At 41.2% G+C, this 27,288-nt stretch overlaps 1 protein-coding gene and 1 long non-coding RNA gene across 4 annotated transcripts in view; both read left to right on the forward strand.

Annotated features, from left to right (window-relative positions):
* The first annotated feature begins 3,948 nt into the window (after nucleotides 1-3,948).
* Nucleotides 3,949-27,288, forward strand: part of HMGN3 (high mobility group nucleosomal binding domain 3) — a 44,236-nt gene continuing 20,896 nt past the window's right edge. For all 3 annotated transcript variants that reach the window (XM_026695123.2, XM_026695124.2, XM_026695122.2), the window contains exon 1: nucleotides 3,949-4,202. In XM_026695123.2, coding sequence (XP_026550908.1) covers nucleotides 4,188-4,202 — 15 coding nt within the window. In that variant the 5' untranslated portion in view covers nucleotides 3,949-4,187. The remainder of the gene's footprint in view (nucleotides 4,203-27,288) is intronic.
* On the forward strand, nucleotides 21,270-25,967 carry LOC148127776 (uncharacterized). Its single transcript, XR_015739857.1, has 3 exons — nucleotides 21,270-21,369; nucleotides 22,839-23,017; nucleotides 25,882-25,967. It is a non-coding gene; the product is annotated as an uncharacterized LOC148127776 (long non-coding RNA).

Here is a 27,288-nt window from a genome sequence, read left to right on the forward strand (position 1 = left end):
CTTCTAAATCCCACTCTAAGGGAAGAGAATATATGTAGCTCAGGGTTGAGCTGTTGGTACATTAAAAACATCTCAGAAACCACCAACTGATTATTACAACCACGTGGCTTCACAACAGCATACAAACCAACTAAAGCCCTGCCAACTCAGGCAAACAAGCTAATTAGTAAACAACAGGAACCACCAAGAACACTCCCACTAACAGTGACAGGTATACTATGGAAAAGGAGAGCAAACCTCACTCCCTTCTAGCACTGATGATGTTGCCTAGTTGAGTAAATGAAAGATCTGCAAGACAACAACCAAGCTCAGGGAGCACCAAGGATTCCACAGACACTTTTTTCCTAAGTTTCCTACTACTCTTAGAATATAACATAGGAAGATTTGTGTAATCCTCTGCCCTGATTGGCAGTTCCATCATCCAATTATTACACTACCCAATGTATATAAATTCTTAATAGCTGATAATTAACTACTGAAATATCTGCCTTTAAAAAAATTCTCATACAGTTCCCAAGAAAGCCCTTCCTGGCCAATCTACATAGGAGTTTTAATAGGCACTCTACTGCATCTATTGCCAGACTCTTCAAATGTGACAGCTTTAAGACTTGTGGACTTCAACTCCCAGAATGCCTCCTCCAGTCATGTTAGCGCTGGAATTCTGGGAGTTGAAGTCCACAAGTCTTGTCAAGTTTGAAGACCCTTGACCTATTGCATATAATTTCCAGCATTTTTTGGTTTTTGTCAGCCTTTCCAAAGTCTGGTGACCTCAAAATTCACTGCAACTACAACTTCTAGAAATCTCCAAGACTGGCCATTTTGGAAACTGGACTAAAAAAACTATTTTGAATACAACAAAGGCATTTTCCCATTTTCGCTGGGCTTCGAACTTTTTTGTTATTGAGTTACCGCAGCTAAAATGGCTGATTCATCCCAAATGCAAGCGTTTATTCTGGAATAGGATTAATTCCTTGAATTTTGCTATTCCCAGGCTGCTAGAATGGTAAAGCCAGGTGTGGTTTTGCATATCTAGAACTACTTCTCTTTGCAGAGCAATTCTGCAGAATACTGTTTCTCTTTTTTGATTTTCAGTAGGTAGGCTTTCAAAGTTTATTTTGGATCAGATGATATTGAAAATATATATAATATCTTGACAAGAATCTATTTGTGTCAAGAATGAGGATGAGAAGGGATTAAGAAAATAAAATTAGAAAAATAGGCAGGACTGGCTCGTCCCCAAAGAAGAATCATTTAATAAAAGCCCACAAACTTCCTGTCTCTTTATTTAGCAATCTACACAGCTTGTGCCAAACCAGATCCTACCTGCAGTTTCTCAGAAAATTCAATTAATTCCACTTGGCTGGAGGGAAGGAAAATCAACAGCTGTATATTTTAAAAGTGTCTTCTTTAAATAGTAATTTATACATTAGATTTTTTTCTACCTGTTTGCTGTTCAAGTGTGATGAATATCAACTTTCATCTTCCTCCCAAGTATGCTATTGGTCCAGAAAATGTCTGCTTGCCTCCAGTTCTCATCAATACCAACCAGCATGGAATTTGTAGCCCAACATGTTTGAAGGCTATTACACTGGGAATCTATTATGTATATATATTAGATACTGAGGTTAACTGAAGTCAAAGTTTGGAGACAAACTCCAAAGAGAGGTATTATCTCAATATTATACTCTTGCCAGTTACTATAGAATCTGCATTTACCAAAAAAACAGAAAGTAATTGTTGCTTGGTTGCATTAAAAAAAAATCTGGGAATGGTTACTTGAGATCTTGAAGTTAATAGGATATTTTTAAACCAATATTAATAATTCCTCCCTTCTTTTTCTCAATAAGTCATGTAGCATGCTGGATGTTGTACACCAAAACATTCTAGTATATTTATAAAACTATTGGTTTTATTTGTTATTGGTTGAACTAAAAAGAGTTATAAACAGATCTGGTCAGTCATGACCTGACAAAAGAGATAAGAATTTAATGACCTACATTTAAACAAGATTTAAATCTTGAATAGTATTATTTTGTTAGTGATAGCAAAGATACCTGGGTTGACCATAATGCATACAACTAAATGCAATCATCTGTAATAGGACAATACCTTGATTATGGAACAAAAGAGGGTTAAAAATCACAAGATCCTTTGAGGGGAATGAAATGAATGTCAACTGGAACAGGCAGAGACCTTGCAGCTTTTTGTAGCCTCTCCAAAACTGTTAACTGAGACAATCGCATCCCATGAAAAAGCATTCAACTCACAAAGCTTGTGACAATAAATCCGTTGCCCATTAAAGTACCCTTGGTACTAGAAGAATCCTATGAAAAAGCAGAGGAAATATTGGCAGCTCCATTGGAAGACAGGAAGAAGTTCTATCTCCATTATTAATTTCTATGCTGTTAACAGTACAAAGCTAGGACAGGAATATGTGCAAAGATGAAACAAACCATAGCTTCCTTTTATTTTAGGCCTGCAAAATCTGTAATTTAATGAGTTAAACTCATCCATCAAGTGATGTATTGGTGATAAACTATTAACCTCTGACAACAATAAAATTATTATTAGCACTAGATTTATACTAAGATATTCAAATATTTTCATATGTATATGATATAAATAAAACAGAAACTAACATACAAAGTAGGAAACACATATAGATGCAAATAAGCAGGAGAAAAGGGGAATACAGGAGTAAATTACTATACCTAGTCATATAAATGGAAGCACTATGATGGTATCCTGCTTTGCTTCCTATTCCTTGAAAAAAATTAAGTGAAGGTTAAGGTCTTACACGGTTTTCTTGAATTTCTTGATAGCCATGTGGAAGTGGTTTGCCCACTGTCCTCTTCCATTTTTGTTTTAAATTCTCAGCCTAGCTTGCACCTTTGGGGTTTCCCACTGAAATGCCAATCAGGCCTGGTCCTGCTTAGCTTCAGACTGCAGATAAGTCCAGTAGATACTGTTTGCTTATAAGCACTTACTTAGGAAAGCTATTTGTTTATTGGATAAATCAAGGGATGGCTCCGCTTTAATAATTTTATTTTGTCTTAACGCCAATAATCTATTAGTGCCTATCCCCGCAATATCTCAAATACACTGACAATAATGAAAACAGCAATTCCTCTTCGCAAACGATAGGCAATTTAAAATAATCGTTTAGGACCCGACCGACTGTCTCACCACTGCCAATTAAAAGGCACTGGTGGTTCCTCTGAACAGAATATCCGAATTAGAAGGGACCTTGGAGGTCTTCTAGTCAAACCTCCTGCTCAAGCAGCAGATCCGGCCTATATCATTTCGCAAAAATGATCATCAAATCTCTTTTAAGACAGAACCAATCCAATGCACGTTGAATAAGACGTCTGCAAGGAATAAATTCATCCGACCGATTTACTGAGAAACAACATTTCATTGATCACAAATACAGGTTATTCACCCCAGCATCATTTTAAAACCAACGTTTGTTCATACAATCGGAATTTATATAAATAGAAATTTGTACAGATCCAAATCTATCACGACCCAATCTTAGCTTTGGAGATAAATGAACAGGTTATCTTCTTAGCAAAACACAGAGGACTGCGACATCGTAACCTACTCGGTCCTAAGTAGTCTGAGGTTGGGGAAATACAACTTTACGCAAAGCCCTCGAGGTTCGCAGCCACTTCGGATCGATCCGGCCACCTACCTACCCGGCGCGCCGCGGCTCTCCCGCTTCCAACCTCGGCGCGTTCCTTTGGGCAGCGGCCGAGAGCTGCCCGCTGGCCAATCACGGGACCCCGCCTCGCCCCAGCGCGTCCTGCCTCTGAACCGCAAGGACTTCCCCTCCTTCGGTTCTATTCCCAAATCGGGGGCGGGGAGGGGAGAAACCGAATTGGGGAGCCAATCGCAAGCGAGAGCTGCACCTCTCCGTAGCCACCCACCCGCCTTTCCTGCTCTCCCATCGAAGCGGTGGGCGCTGAGCGGCGTCGCCAGGCGGAGGCCGCCTTTGCTTCAGCTGTTGCCCGGGGAGGGGTCAACCCAGCGGCAAGGCTGCCCTGCCAGCTCTGGTGATCGCGGGAGGCGGGCAATTAATTTCCCGGAGGCTGCCAAGAGCGATCCGGGGCTGCTGGTGCAGCGACGAGCAGAGCCCGTGGCTTCTTCCTCGCTTGGGCTTTCAGCCGCCTGCAGGAGGGAACACCATGCCGAAGAGAAAGGTAACGCCGGAGCCTCGATTCCCCTTTTCAGATCCACATCGGGGAGGGCTAGAAAAATAAGACAACCCCCCCTAAAATTAAGGTAGCAACCCTCCCCCGCCAGCCTTTCGCCACCCGCTGACTGCCTTCCAAGTCACGGGCTTGATTTCACTTTGGGAGGCCGCGGCAAGATCTGTCTCTAACCCCCCCCCCCACCTTAACTGCCTGTTGCAATAAAATAGGGCGCTAGGTTCTCGCGTTCTGCAATTTAACGCGGCCGCATTTCCATTCGTACTCTATGCGGTTGCAGCGGTGCGCACGGCTTCGGGGCGCGCGGAGAAGACCCGTCACTCAGGTCGGTGTCAGTCTCCGCAGGCCGTTCTCGTTCCCAGGAACGTCAAGAGCGCTTGGCTCTCCCCTTCACCCCCCGCCGCCCATACTCTCTCTCTCTCTCACACACACACACACACACACACACACACACACACACACACACACACACACTCACTCTCTCTCTCTCACACACACACACACACTCTCTCTCTCTCTTTCTCACACACACACACTCTCTCTCTCTCTCTCTCTCACACACACACAACACACACACACACACAATCACAGAGAGAGCGAGAGCTGGGCAGAGACTGCTCGCCCTTCTTACGCCCCGGAGGAGAAACGAAGGGCTTGCAAAAAACTCTCTCCGCGAGCAGCTCTGGGCAGTGTGTAGCTGGGGGAGTGTGTGTCTGTGTGTTTGCGCGCGTATTTACGAAAGGAACGCTCCGAGAGTTCTCTTTTCCCCCCCTTGGTGGTGGGGAACTCTTAGCTCGGGCTCGCGCGCGCCTTTCTCGAGCCGCCCTGGGGACGGTGTGTATGTGTGTGTGCGGGGGGGGGCTGCTAAGGTAACCTGAGAGCGCGAGGGGGCGGAAAGTAAAGGCAGGGAAGAGCCATATTTAACTACCCCGCTCCCTGCTTTCCGTAGTGGCAGACCCATCTGTGCCAACTCTCGGGTCTCTCGGGGCCGGCGGCTGATGAGGCTGGGCCTTTGACCGTCACATCTGAGGCGGTGGTGGCGGCGGAATCCGATGCCAAGGCAGCGGCAGAGAGTTTCTGAAGAGCCCCAAGGGCTCCCGAGGAAGGCAATGGGGAGGAGCTTTGCACCTTCGAGACGCGAAGGAGCCGCTGCAAGAGAGAGAGAGTTGCATGAGGCCGAGACGTCTCTCTTCCTCCTCGCCGTTTCCTTTGCCTTTCTTTTTCTTCCTCTGCGGAACGGCTGCTGGATTTTTCAGCGACTTCTGCGGTTCTTGTCTCTCCTCTCGGCTCCAAAGATAGGGATTTCTGCTCTTGGTCACATTTGACTGGGATAAATAAAAATGTCTTTTTTTCTGGCTTCGGGTGTATAAATTGAGAGGCAATCTGATTGTAAATTCTAACTTGCATCTGAAGTTGAAGTCGTCAGAGATTATTCAACCTCGTGGTAGATTCTGAAAAGAGTGAGAGGTGCTTTGCATGGGGTTAAATGGCTCCCACAAATGTGCTGGGAGAAGTTGAGAATGTGGGGTGAAGTGTACAAGTCCTTAATTAAGTCGACTGGATGGATCAGTCATTCCTGCAAAGTCCAACCTATCCCATGGAGTTGTTACCAGTAAAAAAAAACGGAGTGGAAATTGTGTGTATGCTGACAGAGTTCCTGGAGAAAAAGCAGGATATGCATCTAAAAAAGATAGGAACCCAGGAAGGTAACTGAAGGTGTGGTTTATTCAGTTCAAATTTAGAGGAGCTTCTATAATCCCTTGTGCTGCAGCTGAGATTATAAATTCCTAAGAGTAAGGATTAGATGTGCTTGTAATAAGGGATATAAAATTTAGTGTCTTCCAAAGCTTTGGGATTTTAATTCCCGTCAGTCCCAGCCAACATGGCCAAAGACAAGGCTTTGTGGGAGTCATCCTCCAAACCTTATGCAAGACCTTGATGTGCGAAGCTGTTTTTGGTGTCCACTGTGAAATGTACCGTTGTGGGCACTGATGGTTCTATAGAACACTAACAAAAAAGCAAGCAACAAAATTGCACCCCAACTGACTATGATGGAAAGATAACTGTTTTGCTGCTTCAGAGAAAGAATAAAAATAAATTTGCACAGCTACTTCTTTATGGATTATTAGACTTTTAAGAAGTTGAACTGATAAAAATACCTAACTTTTGTACTACTAATTATTTTATCTACATAATGCTTTTCCTTTAATTTTATATTTACATATTCTCCACTACAGTAATTAATACAACACAAAAATGTTGTTAGGCTAATGCCACTGAAGGAATAGCAAAAATTATGTATTTCATTTCTGCATGATTCTTATGGAAATATATTCGTGTGCCATACTGGATATAAAAGTGAAATAAGTGTCATTTTGACTAGCAATCCAGTGTTTTAAGCTTCCTTTAAATAAATACTACTACTAAGCTGCTTATTGGACTTTAAATAGTTGTAGAAGGAATTTCATCTTTTGTCTGAAAATATATACAGTTACCACATGTCCCTTCATAATTACCATTGCTTTTCCCTTTGGGGAAGTGAGTTACAATTTTGATTTTTACTGGTTGAAAGTTCAAGTTAGTTGAAATATTTAAATATTTTAAGGCTAAAACCATGTGTTGCATATCTGTTCAAGATTAAGTGGAGACTTACTTCCCGGTAGATCTCAGTAAAGATTTAGCTTTCATTAAGATAGAATTTTATAGTAAACTGTACAGATTTACCGGAGACTTACTTGCATTTTTTTTTGTATTATGATTCTTCTTGTCTTAGATTTATTTTTATCCCTGATAACCTTGTTTGCTCTCCTGTGCATGTGTGTTCTGCATATGTGTATAATGCCTCAGATATCATAGATGAGATATCATATCATAGAAATCTAGAAATAGGTCATTGTTAGAACACACTGGATATGAATAGCTCAAGGACTGATGGATGGGTTTATTGGATTAGAATTCTTAGAAGAAATCTTGATTCATTGTATTCTGAATTAAGATTTAGACTTGGCACACAAATGCCCTTGACTATCTCTTTCTCCTGGAAGAGTGGGAAGGGGATGGCAACTTTATTGAATCTCGGGATTTCTCATTTGTGTTGAACCAGTGGTGGATTTCAAAGAGGTTTACCATTGTTTTGGTGGGTGTGGCTTGATGGGCGTGCTTTGCGCTCACACATATTTTGTGTGTGCATGCCAAATGCGCACTTTGCCAAACGTGCAGAGGCTGTCCTACTCGCCACTTGCAATCTGTAGCTTCGACAGCTGACGCGAGGCAATCTGCTGTGCCATGCAAAGCAGTTGCGCTTCAAAAGCAGGGAATAAAGGTCAGTATGGGAGCCCAGTGGGCCCAACAGCAGCTCAGCAGAGAGAACCAGTTCAGTCTCAGCCGATCTTTGGTGCTACTGGTATGCCAGAACCAGGACAAATCAGTAGAATAGCACCACTGTGTTGAACTCATTAATCACTAAAAAAATGATGTACTTGAAGAAGCTGGAGTCTAATTATACCACTTTATGATGGTGGTGATATTGGAAGAGATAACTGAGAGATACATCCTTGATTCCCTGGAATTTTTTGTAAATTTTTGCCTTCTTTCATGTGTCTCTATGTAAGTTAAGCCACTGGACAGAATCACACATTGACTTGAGACTAATTGTCAGCAGGGTATTGATGATACTACGATGTACTTCTTAGTGGATGTTTTGAGAACTTGTGCAGATTTCCAAATTATAAAGGACAGGGTGTGAAAAAATAAATTTAAGCTGAACTTTGATATGATCGATTTACTTCTGATTCTAGAAGTTGGGTTTCTGGATCCAAGGGAGATGTGTGGAAGAAGGAAGGAAGGGGAGAAAGAAAGAAAGAAGTTCAGTATTAATATTATTTCTCTTCTTTTCTAAGTTCAACTTCCATAGAACTTCAGAGGAAAGAACATTGCAGCTGGATTCTGATCTTTGTTGATATATAAACAATTGCATTATACGCATAACTTTTTCAAGGCCTTTATGCTGTACCAAGAGCTAGTCTGCAACTTACTTCCTGACTTGTGGTGACTGTTGATAGTTGATCCTAAAAGGCAGAGACTATCAACCACTTCAATGTGGTTGCTATATCTATTGTACAGTGGTTGCTATATCTATTGTCCTCAGTTGTCCTCTTTATATTTAACCTTAGTCCCATTTTCCCCCTTTTCTCTTTGACTTTCATTACCAAAGCTTGCAGATCATTTGTATTTTCAGCTAGGCTAGTAATGTCATTAGCATAAGGCAGGTTATTGATGTTTCTTCCTCCAATTTTAAAATCACACGTATCTTCATGTCTGTCTGTCTGTCTGTCTGTCTGTCTCTCTCTCTCTCTCTCTCTCTCTCTCTCTCACTGGGGTTTTGTCTGAGGACAATGCATTGCTATGAGATTCCTGTTTTTTTGGAAAAATACTGTTTGATATCGTCAATACACTTAATATTCTTTGGCTTTCTTAATTATCCAGTGTATATTTTCCTTCCCATGTAGGAAATCTAATGTACATTGGAAGATGTGCTGTTTTGCTAGAAGTGTGATAATGTGTACATTTTGTTCAATATGTGTACATTTTCTTTAGTAGTGCATTGGTATGTAGATTGAATACCATACATATAAATATCCACGAAAACTTAAGAAAACACACACACACATATTTGTATGTATGTATATATCCTGGTATTTTGTTTTCTATGGGAAACTGGTCCAAATGACTCTGAGGATTTAAGGTTGCAGAAACAGGCAACCAAGCTAAGTTCCTGAAGAACCCCATCCTGTCAGTGGGAGCCCAGATGCTTCAGCGAGCGGCATCTGCATTCATATTAGTGGTCTGCGGGATTTAAAAGTATGAATTTGGTGGTCCCTGAGGTCCAAAAGGTTTAGCATACCCGTTCAAAGTTGGACTTTCTTTCTTAGTGTAGAGATGTTTTAGAAATACTTCCCTTGTTTTTCTGTGTGTCTTCCCATCATCAGTGTCTTTACAGATGTTGTAATATTGCTTCTTGTTTCTTCTGACAGCTTTCTGAAATACTTGATTAAGTTCCTTTGTGGGGGTTTTGTCTTTTTTGTCTTTAGTTTTACTTCTTTTCTTGGCAATTTTTATCCAGAATGACGAGCCATCTCATACAAATTGGATGTATAAATATATACATTTATTGATACTGGAAGAAAGCAGTGTCAGTTAAAAGAAACGTAATAATGAATAGGAGTGAAGTCTATGATGTTAAATTATGACCTCAGGCAACATGTACAAAGTTTATGTCCTGCGGTATTTCTCGCTTTTTATGTGAACTTTTTCTTAATTCTAGGCATAAGAGAAAGCCTGTGATTCTTAGGGGCTAAATAACATTGGCATAGTTATAGAAGGAAAAATATAGGAGAGAAGTGCAGAAAGTGTATATATCACAGATATCCAGGATGATACCATCTCCACATGAGAAATGCTTTGTTTTTTATAGTGTCTCCTTGTCAAAGATTTCTCTGCATGTAAATTATGTAAGAATATCTTAGCCTAGCATTCATACTGTGATATTAACTTTGCATATTCAAGATAAAGTTCTAAACAGATTTTGCATTTTAGGAATATTATTAGATTCTGAATTATATCTCTTCTCTGCTTTACTTACTAGGCTCAAAGGCAAAGGTCAAATGCTTAAAGTTATATCTTTGTTTTTCCAGACATCTGTCAGCCAGTATTTTGCCCTCTCCTGAATCCTTTTTATCTACATATATATTTGTGTAACTAAATCTCTATAGGATTTTAAATCCTAGAAAATCAAGGGAATGTCCAGATAAGGCTCTTGTTGCACATATTCATTGTTCAAATGTAGAGGGTGAGATGAAGTTTGAGATAGTATTGAGAGAGTATCGTGAGAAGAAAATCCCCTCTTCAGTCATTCTTCCTTCTCTAATTCAAAATCACAAATTGAAATAGGCTTTAGAAAAAAAATCAAACTGCAATGGAAAATATGTCAGCATATTCATGAACTGGAATAGAGTATGGTAACAAGGTCAGCCAATGAATAGATATAGCAACTAAGTCAGCCAATGAAGACTGTTTGGAAACTAAAACTAGAAGTAGCCTTCGCATGGCTCTATATTAAGCTCTGCAACTCTGAAGCTATGTTAAGCTTTGTCTATTGAAGATGAAACTGCTTCTCTCCTCTGCTTGCCTGCTGAACTAAAGAAACTTGCTTGCTTGCTGAAAACTAGCGCTCTGATCTGAACCTGTAACATGTCTGCTTCTGTTTGGGTTTGCTCCTTGTTGGAGAAATCTACAACTGGTATTATAAAATTTACTTGGTCTTTATAAAGAAGTTAAATGAAGCCTCAGTCATCTGTATTTACTTTTCTGGCGCTGAATTTATGCTGCAATACTCTGAACAAAATACCAAACGTAATAGGTTGAACATTACTCTCTGTCGGATCCTAAATTGAGATTTATTCGATTCCAACTTGAGATCTCTTTCATCAAATTAAAAAAGACCCCTTCCCCCCAAAATATTTTTATTCACCAAATACTAAATCACAGCCCAGCAGCATGCTTGACTGCAGAGGTGCTCCTTCTCATAATGCCAGCTAAGTGCATTTCCTTAGAATTCATAGTGGCTGTGATTTTGTACGTTTTTGAGGAATAAAGACAAGATTTTTCTGTGTAAGATTGACTTATACCCATTAGTTTAGAGACTGTTCAGTTATAATGGTACTAAAAAGTGACTTACAACTGGTCCTTCCACTTTCGACCATCATAGCATGGTCATGGTCATGTGACCAAAATCCAGGTGCTTGGAAACCAGCATATATTTATGACAGTTGCAGCATTCCAAGGTCATGGAGTCACTATTTGCAACCTTCCCAGCTGGCTTTCAACAAGCAAAGTCAATAGGTGAAGCCAGATTCGCTTAACAACCGCATGATTCATTTAACAACTGCAGTGATTCACTTAACATTTGCCTTGCTTAGTGATGGAGATTCTGGTCCAATTGTGGTAATATGTTTAGGACTACCTGTAAAGGGCTTTTATGAGAGTGTGGCTGCCCACAACCACTGATTTTTACGTATTGTGCTCTTGAAATTTTTCCCCTGATTCAAGGAACTGCATTCTTTATTCTCAACTCAACTGGTAAGATTTATTTCTAACAGTATTGTATGGGTTTTTTCCCCGTCCCCCATCCCCTAAGTTGGTGACTATATATAATTATAATGCCTGAAAAACGCTCCCTTTGTGGATGAATGGATATGCAGACAATACACTTACATAGAGAAATATGACAATTTAAACCATAATTTTTCAGTTCTAATGGAATTTGAGTTTATATTTAAATATGGGTAATCCCCAGAGGACTGGAAAAGGCAGTGCAAAGCATTTGTGCAAAGAAGGAGCTATTTATTATAAAACTGAAATAAACTTCCAGTCAAACTTGCACATATATTGTTGTTGTACTGCCATGTAATAAAAAGCATATAAAACAAAGAACACATTGAGCATTTCTCTATGCTGTTTATGTCCCAGTATCTTGTATTTATTTTTTTACATTTTAAATCCTTGCAAAACATATTATTGAAAATGAAGCAACCATTACTAACAGATTAGACCTACAGTTGATCTTTGTATGACTTATTTTTTCATCAGTTATTCAGAAAAAAGGAATTCTACTATGTGACAAGTGGTTGTGTGTACATGAAAGAAAAAATAATATTTTTTAAAACGTTACCTCTTTAACATATTTGTTAACTGAAAACGGTATAGTTTAAGTCTGAACTTTTCTATCTTACTCATTTGTTAAACAGCTCAACAACAACCCCTGGATTGTTTTACTTGCTAAGTTAACTCAAGGTTTTTTTTAACCCCAAAACCTAGCTTGCATATTGGGACAAATCATGAATTTGCTAATTAAAATTCAATTTTGGTGACTTCTTCCTAGTCAGTTAAGAAAAGGAGACAAGAAATAACCACTCTATTCTAAATTGTGGTTCTGGGTTATAAATGGAGATTGTTACTCAGAATGTTTTTTTATAAATCTGCTTTTCTTCAGATAAAACTGGTTTCAGATGTTCCCTGATTCTTTAAATTCTGCTCTACCAATCTTCTATTAATGATGCCATTTTAGAGGGTTCTCTTTTTTTTAATCCACATTTTTTTAATCCACAATTTTTTGTAGGAAAACTAACAACTGAAACATGTTTAGGCATTGAGACGTTTTATACTTAAATAGGAAAGCAAGGGTTTCACAAACAGAACATGAAAATGTTCTTGTTTTTACAATTCTTACTCTGAAGATCAGGCCTTGAAATTAAACCATGTTTAGTGCTTAAGGGTGAGCAGAGCCAATTGTGCTGCAAGGCAGGGAATACCCTGTGTACTAGAGAAGGTCTTCATTGCAAACTTCAGCTCCTTTGCCTTCTGATGGTTTTGCTGTTAACAATTATGTGTCCTACTTTGGATTTCTGTTAATAGAAAGTCAAGGTGTCAGTTGCCATCTTCAATTCAATTATATTTCATAACACTTCTCTAAACATTCTCAGTTGGAAGTAAATCTTACATTAGATGTAGACCCAAGAAGAATATGTGTAGAATATTACAACTTTAGGCTGTTAAGTTCTCATTAACAATTGTAAATGCTTTAGTATGATTGGATATTGATTGGTGTGTAATGAAAGTGTCGGCTCTGGAAATAATACAGAAAGCATGTCATTTAATGCCTTTTAGTATGACTATTGAAGAAGCATATGACATTCAAAATAGCTTCCATGCAAAATGTTTGGCTAGAATCTTAAGTTTTTTGCGATGTCCCTGCATAAAATAAGTAAAATTCATTTTGATTTATCGAAAGGATCTGACGTAATACATGTAGCATACTTCTTATATACTTTTGTTTAGATGTACATACAGTATCTGCCTGTCTCAAATTGAAATATTAATCCTGGATCAGTCACTTTCCACAGAATCTCATGAACAAAATAAGTATTGCCTATTTCTTACTTTACTTAGTTATTGCAGCTGCAAAATGATCATGAAAAGATCAGCGCAAACATGGTTTCTGCACTGAGCCAAAGGGAGAATCCAGGCTGGGCTGTCTCAAGCCTCATAGTTCTACAGACTGAGTTGAAATCTGAGGACACGCCCCCCTGGAAACGGTCCCCAGTTCTTCACTTGGTCTCAGAGTGCTCAGACCACCCTAAAAGGGCTCTGACATATTGGACTTTATTGAAGAATAATTCTATCCCTTGGATTCCTCTCTTCATTAGCTTAGTGAAAAGATGTGATAGCTGGCCGGCTTTGTCGGTTCAGCCACTTTTTGTGTTTTCATGCCTTATTTCTTCCGTGCCATTTTCTTTTTCCCCCTATATTTCAATTCTTTCATGTGCGTATTGTGTTTTTTGCTGTTTTGGGAGTGAATTGTGGACTGTGATTGCCCCAGGAACCCGTGTGGCCTGGGCTGGAGGCCAGAGTCAGTACCAATTCTTCAGTTTGTCTCGGACTTTTTTTTCCCTTTTCCTTGCATTTGACAGCCACAGCAGCCATGAGTTGCATTAGACTGCCTAATTTACAAGCAGCTAGTTTGGGGGAATTTGGGACCTGGACATTAGGTCCAGTTCGCTTGGCAGCCCCCAGAGTACTGTGGCAGCAGCGGGACGCTTAAGCCTGCTTCTCTCTAATTGTGGTACTGCCAGCGCTTTGGCTCACAAGTCAGGGCTTGTTGCGGTTTTAAAAGGGACCACTTTTTTTTTCCTTTGGCTCTTTTGAACTGCCTCACTTGAGGAGCTGCGCTGGAATAATTTTTGAGGTAATTCCCTGTTAGGAGAATGAGTGCACACAGGGAAATGTAGTGAGAGTGGTATTGAATAACACACAATAGTACACAGATACACTGAACAGTAAAATGGAGGTTTTTACTTCCAGTAAATGGTTAAGCAAAGTCCAATAAACAGTCCAAGTCATACACGGTGAAAGTAGTCAGTATTCAGTCCAGTGATAATCTAAAATCAAATTCCAGTATCATAAACAGTTCAGTAAATAGACTCACAGCAATCCAAGAAGAATGACAATCAGCAACAGTCAATAGGGAAAAATGCAAGAACCAAAAACATCGACCATCAGAATATCTAGCAACTAGCAACAACAGAACTAACAACCCAGGTTTTGGCTCCATCTTATGGCCGTTTGAGGAACCACACCCAATTACAATTTTAGCATTCCCTTAAAGAAACAGTATTAAATGTCTATCCTGGTTTATACATTTCCAACCCAACTGTTAGGTGCCTATCAATTCCTAACAATAATCATCAGCTTCTTAGTCACATTTGCCTCCTGAAGTGGTGGACTGCTGAATTAGCCAGAGCAGCCAGCCTTGGGCTAAAGGATTTTATATTTAATTGTTGATTTTGATTTTTTTTTAAAAAAAAATCTGTCACTAACAGATGATTTTGGCGGGCTCAAAATGGCAGCCAGGGGAGCTGATCATGATTTGTCAGCTCCTCAGCAGAATTAGCTGCCAGAGAATCAGCTAAGCCCAGGTCTTCTGGTTTTGAGGCAGCAGCCAGAATTAGAGCCAGGGTCCTAGCACCTAAAATACCTAGGACAGAGGCTAGGTGCAGACAGAAGACCTTAGATAAAGAATTTGACAAGGCTCTGAGGGAATCCAAGATGGCTGACACCGGTGCCATATATACTCAGATTCCCCAGGAAAGCGTGCAGCAGGACCAATTGACAAATAACACAATATTTGACAGTCTGGTCACCTAGCTCAGTTAAGCAAAATTTGCAGGGAAACCTCCAAATTATGGCAGAGGCTGCTTATTCTGTTTCTGAGCAGTCAGAAGGGATTATGGCTGCTGGACTGGAAGGCCAATCCTCCAGCAGAACAAGATCTGCGCCAGAGGCCACTTTTACACCTACAGTGGCGGGACTCAGAGGAGGCTCAGGTGCAAGCGATGCCAGCCTTCATGAGAGCCTGGCTCTCTCAAGCAATTAGACAAGAAATTCGAGCAGAATTCAACCAGGAGTGCCGGTTATCATCTTTGGACGCTGGCAGAGGCATTCCTCAGGTACGTTGGCAATCCTCGAGGGAGTAGCTGACTTACCATGGAGATCGTTCTCCATCTCGATTGGGGAAGAGCCAGTCTTGTGTTTCTGAAATAGACCTCCTACTGGAAAGGGACTTTTCGAAAGATGAGACAGAGGCAGCAGGCACCCCCTCATTTAAGGGCATTTTCCAGCCGGCTCTCTTTAAGACTCTGCTTGTTAAGGGTAAGAGCGTGGCCCATCTAAAGAAGGACACGGTCACCAGAGATCTTCCCCCAGAGGAAAGGAGCAGGAGGATATCTTCACTGAGAAAACATCAGTGGTGTATGCTGTTCCTGTGCCCCAGATGTTTTTGGATGTGATCAAGAGGCAGTGGGCCTCCCCAGGCATGTATACCTGCCCTAGTGGGTCAGAGTTGACTTTATTTAATGTAGATCAAGACCTTTTAGACATTATTGAGGTGCCAAAGGTGGATGGTCCAGTGGTGGCTCTAGCATCCTTGGTCATGCCACCGGACGCAGAGGATGCAGTGAAGGCGGAGGACCAGAAGGAGGAGATGGTGCTCCGCTGGGCACAGCATGCTGATTCTTGGACCATCAGAGCATCCACGACTGCCTCATTTTTCATACGTGCCTCTCTGTGGTGGCTGAGGCAGTTGCAGGGCAGAATTCCACCTGAGGACCTTAGGGTGCATCAGGATCTAAATAAGATAATAGCCGCAGCTCAATTGACAGCAGATGCCATGCTCTCTTCAGCCAAATTTTCATCCAGAGCCAATGCATCCTCTATAACAGCTCATAGGCTTTGGCTATGAAATTAGCAAATGAACTCCAGGAACAAATGGAAACTGGCGTCAGCCCCTTTTAAGGAGGACAGCCTTTTTGGGGAGGCTCTGGATCCCTTTTTAACAGAGACCAGAGACAAGCGTAAGATCCTCCCATCTCAGGGGAGGCATTTTAATTACTGGCCTTCACCCTATTTCAGGAGGCCCTCCTTTAGATGGGGAGGCTGAGGCAAGCTTTCCCCATCAAAATAGGCCCTTCTTCCAGATATCTTCTTCTCAGGCTGACAGACCGGCTTTTGCTGCCAGAGGCCATCAGAGGCCAGAGGGCAAGAGGTCTTTCCAGGCTCTGGTAGACCTTTTAGATGTCAGAGTGACGTCAGAGTCATCTTTCCCATAGGGGACCATCTGGGTCTCTTCCGGCAGAAGTGGGAAGAGACCATGATAGATGCTTGATCCTGACAACCTTACGATCAGGGCACTCCCTGGAGTTTCTTCCCCCCAAAAGCTTTTGCTGGCCCGTCTCGAGGGACCTGACAAAGAGGGCTGTCATGGAATCTGTGATCCAGCATTTGCTGGACATCCACGCCATCCAGCTGGTTCCAGGGAACCAGAGGAGACAGGGTTTTATTCAATTTTGTTTGTTATCCCAAAGGCCTTGGGGGTGGTGGTGGTGAGCAATCCTCAACTTAAAAGGGCTCAACAGGCATCTGATCTACTGAAGATTCAAGTTGCACTCCCTTTATTCAATCCTCGAGGGAATTTGAGAGGGAGACTTTTTGGCTCGGTAGACCTGATGGAGGCCTACGTTCATGTGCCCATCCATCCAGACCACTGCCAGTTCCTGAGGTTTTGCTATGGTGGCTGTCACTTTCAATACAGAGCTCTTCCATTTGTCCTGGCATCAGCCCCATGGACATTTACCAAGCTCCTGGCAGCTGTAGCGGCATACCTCAGGTCCATACCCATAAGGATCCAGTATTATTTGGACGACATCCTGATAGTATCCTCTTCCCGACCCCAGGTGGAGGAGGACCTGATAACAATCAGGATACTTTGGGAATACAGGTTCTCGATAAACCTGGACAAATGCTATCTAGTCCCGTTGACTCGTCTCTTGCATTTGTGGGCAATCATAGACACTTTGGCGGGGCAGGTCTTTCTCTCCCAGGAGCATAAAGGCCATGACAACACTGATTCTGTCTTTCAGAGAGGCTCTTATCTTGCTGTCTCAACTTCTGGGCAAGATGATCTCATGTATCAGAATTGTTTCCTGGGCCCGCTTCCATGCGGAGTCTGCAGTAGTTCCTGCTCCCCTATCAGAGGGCAGGCAGGGGCAACTCAGTGATGAGGGTTCGAGTGCCTGTGGCGGTACTTTGCTCGTTCCATTGGTAGCAGTCCCAGGCCATGGTGTTTGTACAGGGAGTCCCAGAGAATTTCCATCACCACCGATGCCAGTCTGTACAGTTGGGGGGCTCACCTAGGAACCCAGGTTACCTAGGGGCAGATGTCACAGGAGGAACTCACCCACAACATAAATTGGCTAGAGCCCTGGGTGGCCTGCTTAGCTCTCAAGGATCTAAGGCAGGAGGTGACAAGGCATGTCCTTCTCTCATGGACAATGTGACCTCAAGGCCCGCATAAATCAACAGGGGGGTACTCGCTCCAGATCCCTGATGCAGAAGGTGACTCAATTGTGCTGGTAGGTGGAGAGACACCTGTTATCGATACAAGCAGAACGCATCTCGGGGGTTTCCAACGTGTAGGCTGACTCATTGAGCAGAGCCACGATCGATCAGTCGGAGTGGCGACTGCATCTCAGTCTGTTCCTAGAGATGTTGGAATGGTTCGGCTGACTGATTCTGTACCTCTTTGCCTCTCCAGAGAACTCGCAACTCCCGCGGTTTTTTGCAAGGTTTCCAATGCCGGGGGCAGAAGGGGTCAACACTCTCCGGTGCAGGTTGTCACAGGGGTTATTGTATGCTTCCCCCGCTTCTCCTAATCCCAGGGACAATCAGAAAGGTACTGTTGGAGAGGGCGGAGGTTTTGTTGGTAGCCCCTTGCTAGCCCAGGCAACCGTGGTTCACCGATCTGGTAGACCTGTCGGTCTCCATATCTTGGAGAATTCCCCAGAAAGAGTCTCCCTCAGCCAGGGTCCAATCTGAGCATCCAGAGCCAGAATGGTTCCAGTTGACCATCTGGCGCTTGAGCAGGGCTCCTGAAATGGGAGAAGTTTTCCAGAAAGGTCATCCAGGGCATCCAGGCGACCTTCCATGACCAGAATGTATGATGGCACATGGAAGATTTTCTGTTGTTGGTGTGCCAGCCACCGATTGGAGTGTCAGGATTTCGGCAGTTGCTCCAATTAAATCATGAGCCCTGAGCCACATTCTCAAAACTAAAAAGGATTTATTGGAAGTTAACATTTCGGTATTAGCCTGGGCGTAGTCAATTCTTGAAATACGTAATTCACTGTCACCCTTGATCCTGCTTCCCCCCACCCCCACCCCTCTGGGTGTATCATCCAATGAAACACGTCCATAGCCAAGACTCATCAATCATGCTTTCCAATTAGATTTTTGTGTGACAGAAGCTTCAGTCATCTAATCAGTCTCTGAGGAAAATATGAATGGAATGTGTCCTTTGATTCCACATTGCTGCCTGCTCTTTGAAACTCCCCCCCTTTTTTTCTGTTGACAACTATAAAACATGTATACAAAATGTTTTATGAGTTGACATGGAGCCCACTTCGGTGTTGATGGCAGATGTGTTGGGAGTTTCTGCAGAGGTCTCTCCCCCAATACCTTAAAGAGACAGGTGGCCACTTTGGCCTCTGTGCTTTCATTCAAGGACTCAATCACTCTTGCCCAACACCCCAGGGTGAGAGCCTTCCTCCGGGGAGCCACGAATTTGAAACCACCAGTGGTTCATCATTACCCCACCTGGGACTTGCCAAAGGTCTTGCAGGCGCTGACTTCTTTTCCATTTGAACCTTTGCGTGAAGCCAACCTGCATCTGCTCATGTGCAAGGTGTCATTCCTAGTGGCCGTTACATCGGCCAGGCGTATCTCAAAGTTGGCAGCCTTATCAGTTAGAAAGGACTTTTGTATTTTTCATGCGGACAGGGTGGTTCTGCGGTTGGACCCTACCTTTCTGCTCAAGGTGAACTCCTTATTCCATCATTCACAGGAGTTGATTTTGCCTGACTTATGTCCAGACCCTAAACAAGCTCTGGAGAGGAAATGGCACACCTTGGACGTCAGGAGGGCCTCTGCATCTACATCAAGCAAACCTCTTCTTTCATGAAGACTGAGTCCATGTTTGTCTCCTTTCAGCCGTCAATTTTGGGCCAGAGGGTGACACCTTCCATTGTGGGTCGCTGGTTCAGAGCCTGTATTGCTTAAGCCTATGAGTTGCAGGCTCTTCCTGTGCCCAGAAGAATCACCGCACACTCTACCAGAAGTGCGGTGACTGATGTGGCATGGGCAATGCAGGCATTGGTTCTAGACATTTGTTGAGCTTCAACGTGGTTGTCTGTGACCCTGTTCATCAGACATTATCGGATTGACTCTTTTGCCTTGGTGGAGGCGGCCTTTGGCAGGTGAGTCCTGCAGGGCATTCATGTAGAGGCAGGGTCTTCAGATCAGACTAATTCCCACCCATAGGACAGCCAGCAGCCAGCTTTGGTATGTCCCAGCCTGGATTCTCCCTTCGGCTCAGTGGAGAAGGGGCATTGGTCCTACCTGATACGCCTCTTCTCAGGGAGTCGAAGGGAGAATCCAGTCCTACCCTGAGGTCTGTCTGGTCAGAGTCAGGAGAGGGATTTCATGGAGAGGATGATCTTTTAGAGGATGATGGACAGCGGAATTCGCTTCAGAACTGGGGACCGTTACCAGGGAGCCATGTCCTCAGATTTCAACTTGGTATGCAGAGCTATAAGGCTTGAGACAGCCCAGCCTGGATTCTCCCTTTGACTCCCTAAGAAGAGGCATATCAGATGAGACCAACGCCCCATTCCATATCAAATACTCAAAAAAAGGCAAACTGGGAGAAGAGAAAGTGCCATGAGATCACTAATAATTTCAAATGGGGGTTGGGAGGAAAAGGATAATTTATGGAGAAATCTGATACCAATTCAGGAGTAGGTAACATGGTTACTCCATTGCTAAGATCACAATTGGGAAAACTCAGGGAAAGTCTTTAATGTTTGTACGCAGAAATTTTTCACTCCTAGGTGAAGTAAAAGAAAGGTTGCTATAAAAAAAATCTAAATGGTAACAATTTTTAAAATCTTAAATTATGATAGCAATTTTCCCTCATTAATGATGTCATGAGACATTCAAAATTTCTGTCATGTTCTATTTAATGGCAAGGAAGTCCAAGAATTAGGAATTTGTGGAATCTACCAAGGGACCTCAATTTCAATAACTGAATTTAGAATGGATACAGTTGAAATATAGAAAAACAGCCTTGCTGGATTAAATTATTCCTTAGCTGTTCTGTTTCTGGATGCTTCCAATAAACCAAAAGGAAAAATATGGAGGCAATATCTATTTCCATTGTTGGATTATATTTCTCCAATTCTATACATCACATTGTCAGAATTATTATTCATGGAGCACAATTGTTGCTCTTTTTGTGCTAGGAATTAAATATTTCCAGAAAAATTAGAGAATGGTAGCATTATGTTTCTATTTTCTCTTCTCTTCTCCAAAAATACTGATATTTGCTAGACATGAGAATGAACATAAAGTTAATACAGCATGAAGAAGCAAAGGCATATCAGATAGTAACCAACCCTGTATGAGGTCTTTAGCTGGTCTCTATCTATTCCACTGCTCTATTTGATCAGAATAAACAATTTCTCTAAACAATAAATCCCTGGCTCTCTAATTAGTGTGTTCTGAAATAAATGAAAATAAATCCATTGAGAAGGGAGGAGGATTATAAAATAAAAAGATGGCACTGTAATTTGTTATTGCTGACATTTGTATGATGCTGAGTCTCGTGACTCTGGGTGGCTTATATGAAAACAACGTACAGAAAACACAGTAGAAAGAATTATAAAACAGTACTCATTTACTTAATGATATTTTAGTTGATAAGTGCACCTTCCTATGTTTCTTTTGCATCTATTCTCTGTTTATTCCTCTTCTAATTTTTCTGCTTTTCTTTTTTCTGTTCTTGAAATCAAACTTAAATCATCTTCCTTTCATCTCTTAACATGACAGGGTTCCTCAGAAACCCTTCTGGTGACCGTGGTAGAAAAGGAACCCTTTATGGGAGCTGGATGACTGTAGCTCACTGAACTGTTTGATCTTCTGTTTGCCCTCAAAGGTAAAATGGTTCTTTAGATGCTACAGCAAGCTGTATTTTAAAAAAGGGATTTTCATTTTATTTGCACACAAGGGAAATGTTAGCAGAGGTTGCCTGCTATTACAAATGTAAAGGTGTCCTTCATTTTATTTAAAAAACTTTGGATCTAGTTTTAACTTCCATTAATGGAAAGACAGTTTTTTTTCTACACTACACCTTCTGGAGGATCCCCAAATCTTTGGGGGAGGGGAGATTTGGGGAGCTTTACAGAGAAAAAGCAGAATTACCTTTCTCGAAGAGTCAAAGTCTTGCGATTGTTTTATTATATTCTTTCACAGAAAAAAACCCATCATTACAAATAACTGACAGAACTTCTTCAGAAATATTTGAGTGGATCCAAAGAATATGAACATAATTTTTTTAAATAACAATTTTATTAAAAATTTTGGTTCCAATAATAAAACATAATACAGACTAAAAAAGAAAAAAATAGGAAAAAAAAAAACCCTTAAAAAGCATCTTCATCACAAGTATAAACAATTTCACTACCTCTCCATAATTAACAAATATAAAACTCTTCATCCCATAACTGCTAAACGTAGGCAAATCCAGTGAGTAATGGTAACATTAATATATATAACATTCAACATTACAGATCATAGCTCTTAACAGTGGGAAAATTCACATTTAAAAGACATTAGATATCCTAGGATATCTCAATAAAAACAAAAAATTAAGTTTAACTACAAAACGGGAGGATTTATCTTTTAAAGAAAACATGCTCCCTTTAAGTAGAAAGACAACCACATACAAGCCAATTTAAATGCTATCAGATCACAATACCTAAAATAACTGCAAGGAGAAAAGTTTAAACATTTCAACTGTAATCAAACCCACTGCACATCATTTTCCTCTTCCAAATGTCAGCAAATCCAAAGAGAACCATCCCAAATAACATGTTCCATTCAAGTAAACATTCCATTTTCCAACTCTTAACTATGAGCAAATCAAAATTTAAGAGACATAAAGAAACCCTAGTGTTCTAATACAAATAAAAGAGTAAAATTTAACATGACAGAGGGTAATTTCTCCTTTAAAGAAAATGAGCTCACAAAATTCCATATTTTAAGTGGAAAGACACTCAAGTACAAAACTTGTTTAAACACTATCGCATTAGAATATATAAACTGTAGGGGGGGAAACTTGAACAGCATGCAAACTGTAAGCAAATACAATGTTGTAAATTTTTTCAGTCCAGATATGCAAAATCCAAAAAGAATCACCCAAAATAACTTTTTAATTTTTATCAAATAAACTGATTTTGTTTCCCTTTTTAAAACATATTTAATCCATTCTGATGATTATTGATTGTTGTTTCCAAATTCTTTAAAACTTTAAACAGCTTCTTTTGCAAATCCAGCAAAAATAAATTATTCTAATAATTGCTTTCTGGGATTGTCATTTTATTTCTTTTTTAATGTCTCACCCAGGTTCTTTTTGTCTCATATTCCCAAGAAGCTGACCTTGGTTTGCCACTCATCCCTGGAAATCTCCTAACATGCATTTGAAGTGTCTTTATACATTCTTGAAGGTTTCTGTGGCATCATGTACTCCTAACAATTCGACAGTGGCACAATTCCATAAAATAATATACCAAAAGTAACAAAAGGTACATTATAAGATGAAACAACGGTTCACGTAAGAGATTGCAATTTTCTGGTAATAATTTACATCAAGAACCACCAGACAATATTTTTTTCAGAGACAGAACATACTTTTGTATTTTAGCTTTCCCCACCTGGGCAGGTATCCTGTATTAAGTCAGAAAAGGCTTTTCTATGTATTGAAAGGCTTGAAATTCATCGAAAGGAGCCCCTGCATTAAATTATGTTTCATTTGTACGCACATTTTGATTGAATAATAATTCATCCTTTGTGTGATCGATTAACAATTCGTTTAATTCTGTTGCAATCCTGATTTAATGGGGTGCAACCTTAATTGAAAAGTATTACATTTCTGATCCAATCTACATTAGTAACATCAATGCATTTTTTAAAATAAAGCCTTATTTTGGTCATCATTTAGAATTTATTTCCTTAAGTTTTCACTTCCAGTTCTATTGGATTGGAATATGTATAATGCCCAGGACAAGAATAAAAAAATCATCTAGCAGCAATCACACTGACTGATGATTAAGTATAATTAAAAGTTACCACTAGAGGGTTGCTCTCATTCCAACAGTCTACCTGATTCACCATGTACAGTATTTTGCTCTATTTTGATTCATACCCATTATGTCAGAATTGCAGCTCTCAGAATTTCCAGCCAATGTGTGGTTAAGATGAAAATTTTAGGAGCTGCAGTTGCAACCATATTTTGAGATTGTCAGGTCCTATAAAGCTGTTTTCAATCCTGAGAATAAGCTTGGAAGGAATTTGGACCTTGTGGTTGCTGTATGTTAAGTAGACACCATGACTTGCTATTCGGAGATTAGTCTCAAGTGCGTGCATTTTTTGGAGGTGTGTGTGAAATACACTGCTCAAAAAATAAAGGGATCACTTAAAAAATACAATGTAACTCCCAAGTCAATCACACTTCTGTGAAATCAAACTGCCCACTTACACTGATTGACAATCAATTTCACATGCTGTTGTGCAAATGGAATAGGCAACAGGTGGAAAGCATAGGCAGTTAGCAAGATATCCCCAATAAAGGAGTGGTTCTGCAGGTGGTGACCACAGACCACTTTTTAGTTCCTATGCTTTCTGGCTGATGGTTTGGTCACTTTTGAATGCTGACGGTGCTTTCACTCTAGTGGTAGCATAAGACGGAGTCTACAACCCACACAAGTGGCTCAGGTAGTGCAGCTCATCCAGGATGGCACATCAGTGCGAGCTGTGGCAAGAAGGTTTGCTGTGTCTGTCAGCGTAGTGTCCAGAGCATGGAGGCGCTACCAGGAGACCGGCCAGTACATCGGGAGACGTGGAGGAGGCCGTAGGAGGGCAACAACCCATCATCAGGACCGCTACCTCCGCCTTTGTGCAAGGAGGGACAGGAGGAGCACTGCCAGAGTCCTGCAGAATGACCTCCATCGGGCCACAAATGTGCATGTGGCTGCTCAAATGGTCAGAAACAGACTCCATGAGGGTGGTATGAGGGCCTGACGTCCACAGGTGGGGGTTGTGCTTACAGCCCAACACCGTGCAGGACGTTTGGCATTTGCCAGAGAACACCAAGATTGGCAAATTCGCCACTGGCTCCCTGTGCTCTTCACAGATGAAAGCAGGTTCACACTGAGCACATGTGACAGAAGTGACAGGGTCTGGAGATGCCGTGGAGAGCGTTCTGCTGCCTGCAACATCCTCCAGCATGACCAGTTTGGCAGTGGGTCAGTAATGGTGTGGGGTGGCATTTCTTTAGGGGGCTGCACAGCCCTCCATGTGCTTGCCAGAGGTAGCCTGACTGCCATTAGGTACCGAGATGAGATCCTCAGACCCCTTGTGAGACCATATGCTGGTGTAGTTGGCCCTGGGTTCCTCCTAATGCACGACAATGCTAGACCTCATGTGGCTGGAGTGTGTCAGCAGTTCCTGCAAGACGAAGGCATTAATGCTGTGGACTGGCCCGCCCGTTCCCCGGACCTGAATCCAATTGAGCACATCTGGGACATCATGTCTCCATCCACCAATGCCACGTTGCACCACAGACTGTCCAGGAGTTGGGGGATGCTTTAGTCCAGGTGTGGGAGGAGATCCCTCAGGAGACCACCCGCCACCTCATCAGGAGCATGCCCAGGCGTTGTAGGGAGGTCATACAGGCATGTGGAGGCCACACACACTACTGAGTCTCATTTTGACTTGTTTTCAGGACATTACATCAAAGTTGGATCAGCCTGTAGTGTTTTTTTCCACTTTAATTTTGAGTGTAACTCCAAATCCAGACCTCCATGGGTTGCTAAATTTGATTTCCATTGATGAGTTTTGTGTGATTTTGTTGTCAGCACATTCAACTATGTAATGAGCAAAGTATTTAATAAGAATATTTCATTCATTCAGATCTAGGATGTCTTATTTTTGTGTTCCCTTTATTTTTTTTGAGCAGTGTAGTTTGGATTTGATTTGCAAAAAAAAAAAAAAAAAGGTTGGGGGGGATGCAATAGCATAAATATAGCTTATCTATAATCCTATACACTCCGCTTTTCCTCAGATTTCCTGTTGTAGTTGCTGTGAAGTTGTTTGATAAAGCAGTCCTGAAGTTTGAAATCTGGCAACAGTTTTGCAAATCTTCAGTTCACCCCTGATATTTCTTGGCAAAGAGATTAGGGTTGTGCAGCTGTGCCCTTTCCTGGTAAAAGACACATTTGGTTAAGGAATGCCATACAATGATATAGCCACATTCCTAACCTTGCATGCCTTGAAGCATTTTTCTGCTTTTAGTATAAAGCACTGCACAGAGATATCATCGTTCTTCCTGATCTTGTCGAAAGTTGTCATTCTTTCCTTCCTAGAGTTAATTTTTTCTTTGTTTCTCCAGCAAACCAAATCCATCTTTACTTGTGAACCCAAGAAAACAATGCAGTCTTAATTTATTCTCTGTTGGCTGTGAATTAATTATACATACAGGTATTATTTTTAAATTCTTAATATTTAATATCAGCCCAGACTGAACTGCTTGTTTAATTTCGTTTCAAGAAAGTCTTATTGTATGGTGTTGACATTGTCTTCTTTGAAAGGAAAAAACAATGATTCTGCATCCAGCGTTTATTCTTAGAGCATACATGCATTTGAATTTTTTTGCTTTATGGTTTGTTAATTATTTAGTAATAACCTTATTCTGCAGTGGAAAAATAACACAGCATACAAGATTAGCATAAAGAAGTAAGCCGTGACCATTAGTTGTGCGTTACCTCTTGTAGGCCACGAGAGCTGGAGAGCTACATGTCCTAATCCCTGTGTTGTTCAGGCTTTTAACTTGGTTTTTTAACAACAAAGCAAAAGAATGCCCCAACCCACAGCAATATACCCTATGGATTTTTGAAAACTCAATTGGAAAAAGTTCATAATGATTGGTTCGAATTTTCTTTTTTAATTGTTTACTGTTATACATAGAGAAAGAGTAATTTTTAAAGGTTAGGGAAATGATGCGAGATGACTACAACTAGGGAACAGAAGGGTCCATGGAGAGATTTAGGATGGACAGAAAGACTTTCTCATGCTACACTCAGTTAAACTAGAATGCATTGTTATGCTAGTGGAAGCCACTTTGGATTGTTTTGGAAGGGAACTGGACAGATTCATGGAATACCAGGCAGTGGTTGGATTCAATTTTTTTTACTACCAGTTCTGTGGGCATGGCAGGGAAAGGATACTGTAAAAAAATCTCCAGTCAGAGGTGGTATTTGGCGGTTCTCTGAACTACTCAAAATTTCCACTACCAGTTGTCCAGAACTGATCAGAACCTGCTGAATACCACCTCTGGTCCCAGGCTATCAGTAGCTACTAATGGTGCTGGCTCAATTATTATTATGTCCTGAATGCCTTACTGGTTGCTGGGAAGCAACAGAGGAAGGTGACCATTTCTTTGGCCACAATTCTGATTTTCCTAAATGAATTCAGTTGACTTGTTTGATAGTCAGTTAGACAAGATGGGGCAATAGTCCAATTCTGCAGGACTCATAAGTAGGTAGGTAAGTAAGGTAGATGGATGGGTTGATAGATAGATAGTATATATATGTATGTGTGTATGTATATGTACAGTATATGAAAACATAAGAATCTCCCCATATAAATACCTTAAATATTTCTCTATAACTAACAGTATCTATATATTTGTTAGATATTTAACAAATAGATACTGTTAGATATATAGAAATACTAGCCCTATACCCATGCTTCACTATGGAACTATGTGACCGGGCTTAGTTTTTTGGGAGAAAAATAA

The sequence above is a fragment of the Pseudonaja textilis genome, chromosome 1 (assembly GCF_049901715.1).
Source record: "Pseudonaja textilis isolate UNSWEBS1 chromosome 1, rPseTex1.2, whole genome shotgun sequence".
NCBI classification, from domain to species: Eukaryota; Metazoa; Chordata; class Lepidosauria; order Squamata; family Elapidae; genus Pseudonaja; species Pseudonaja textilis.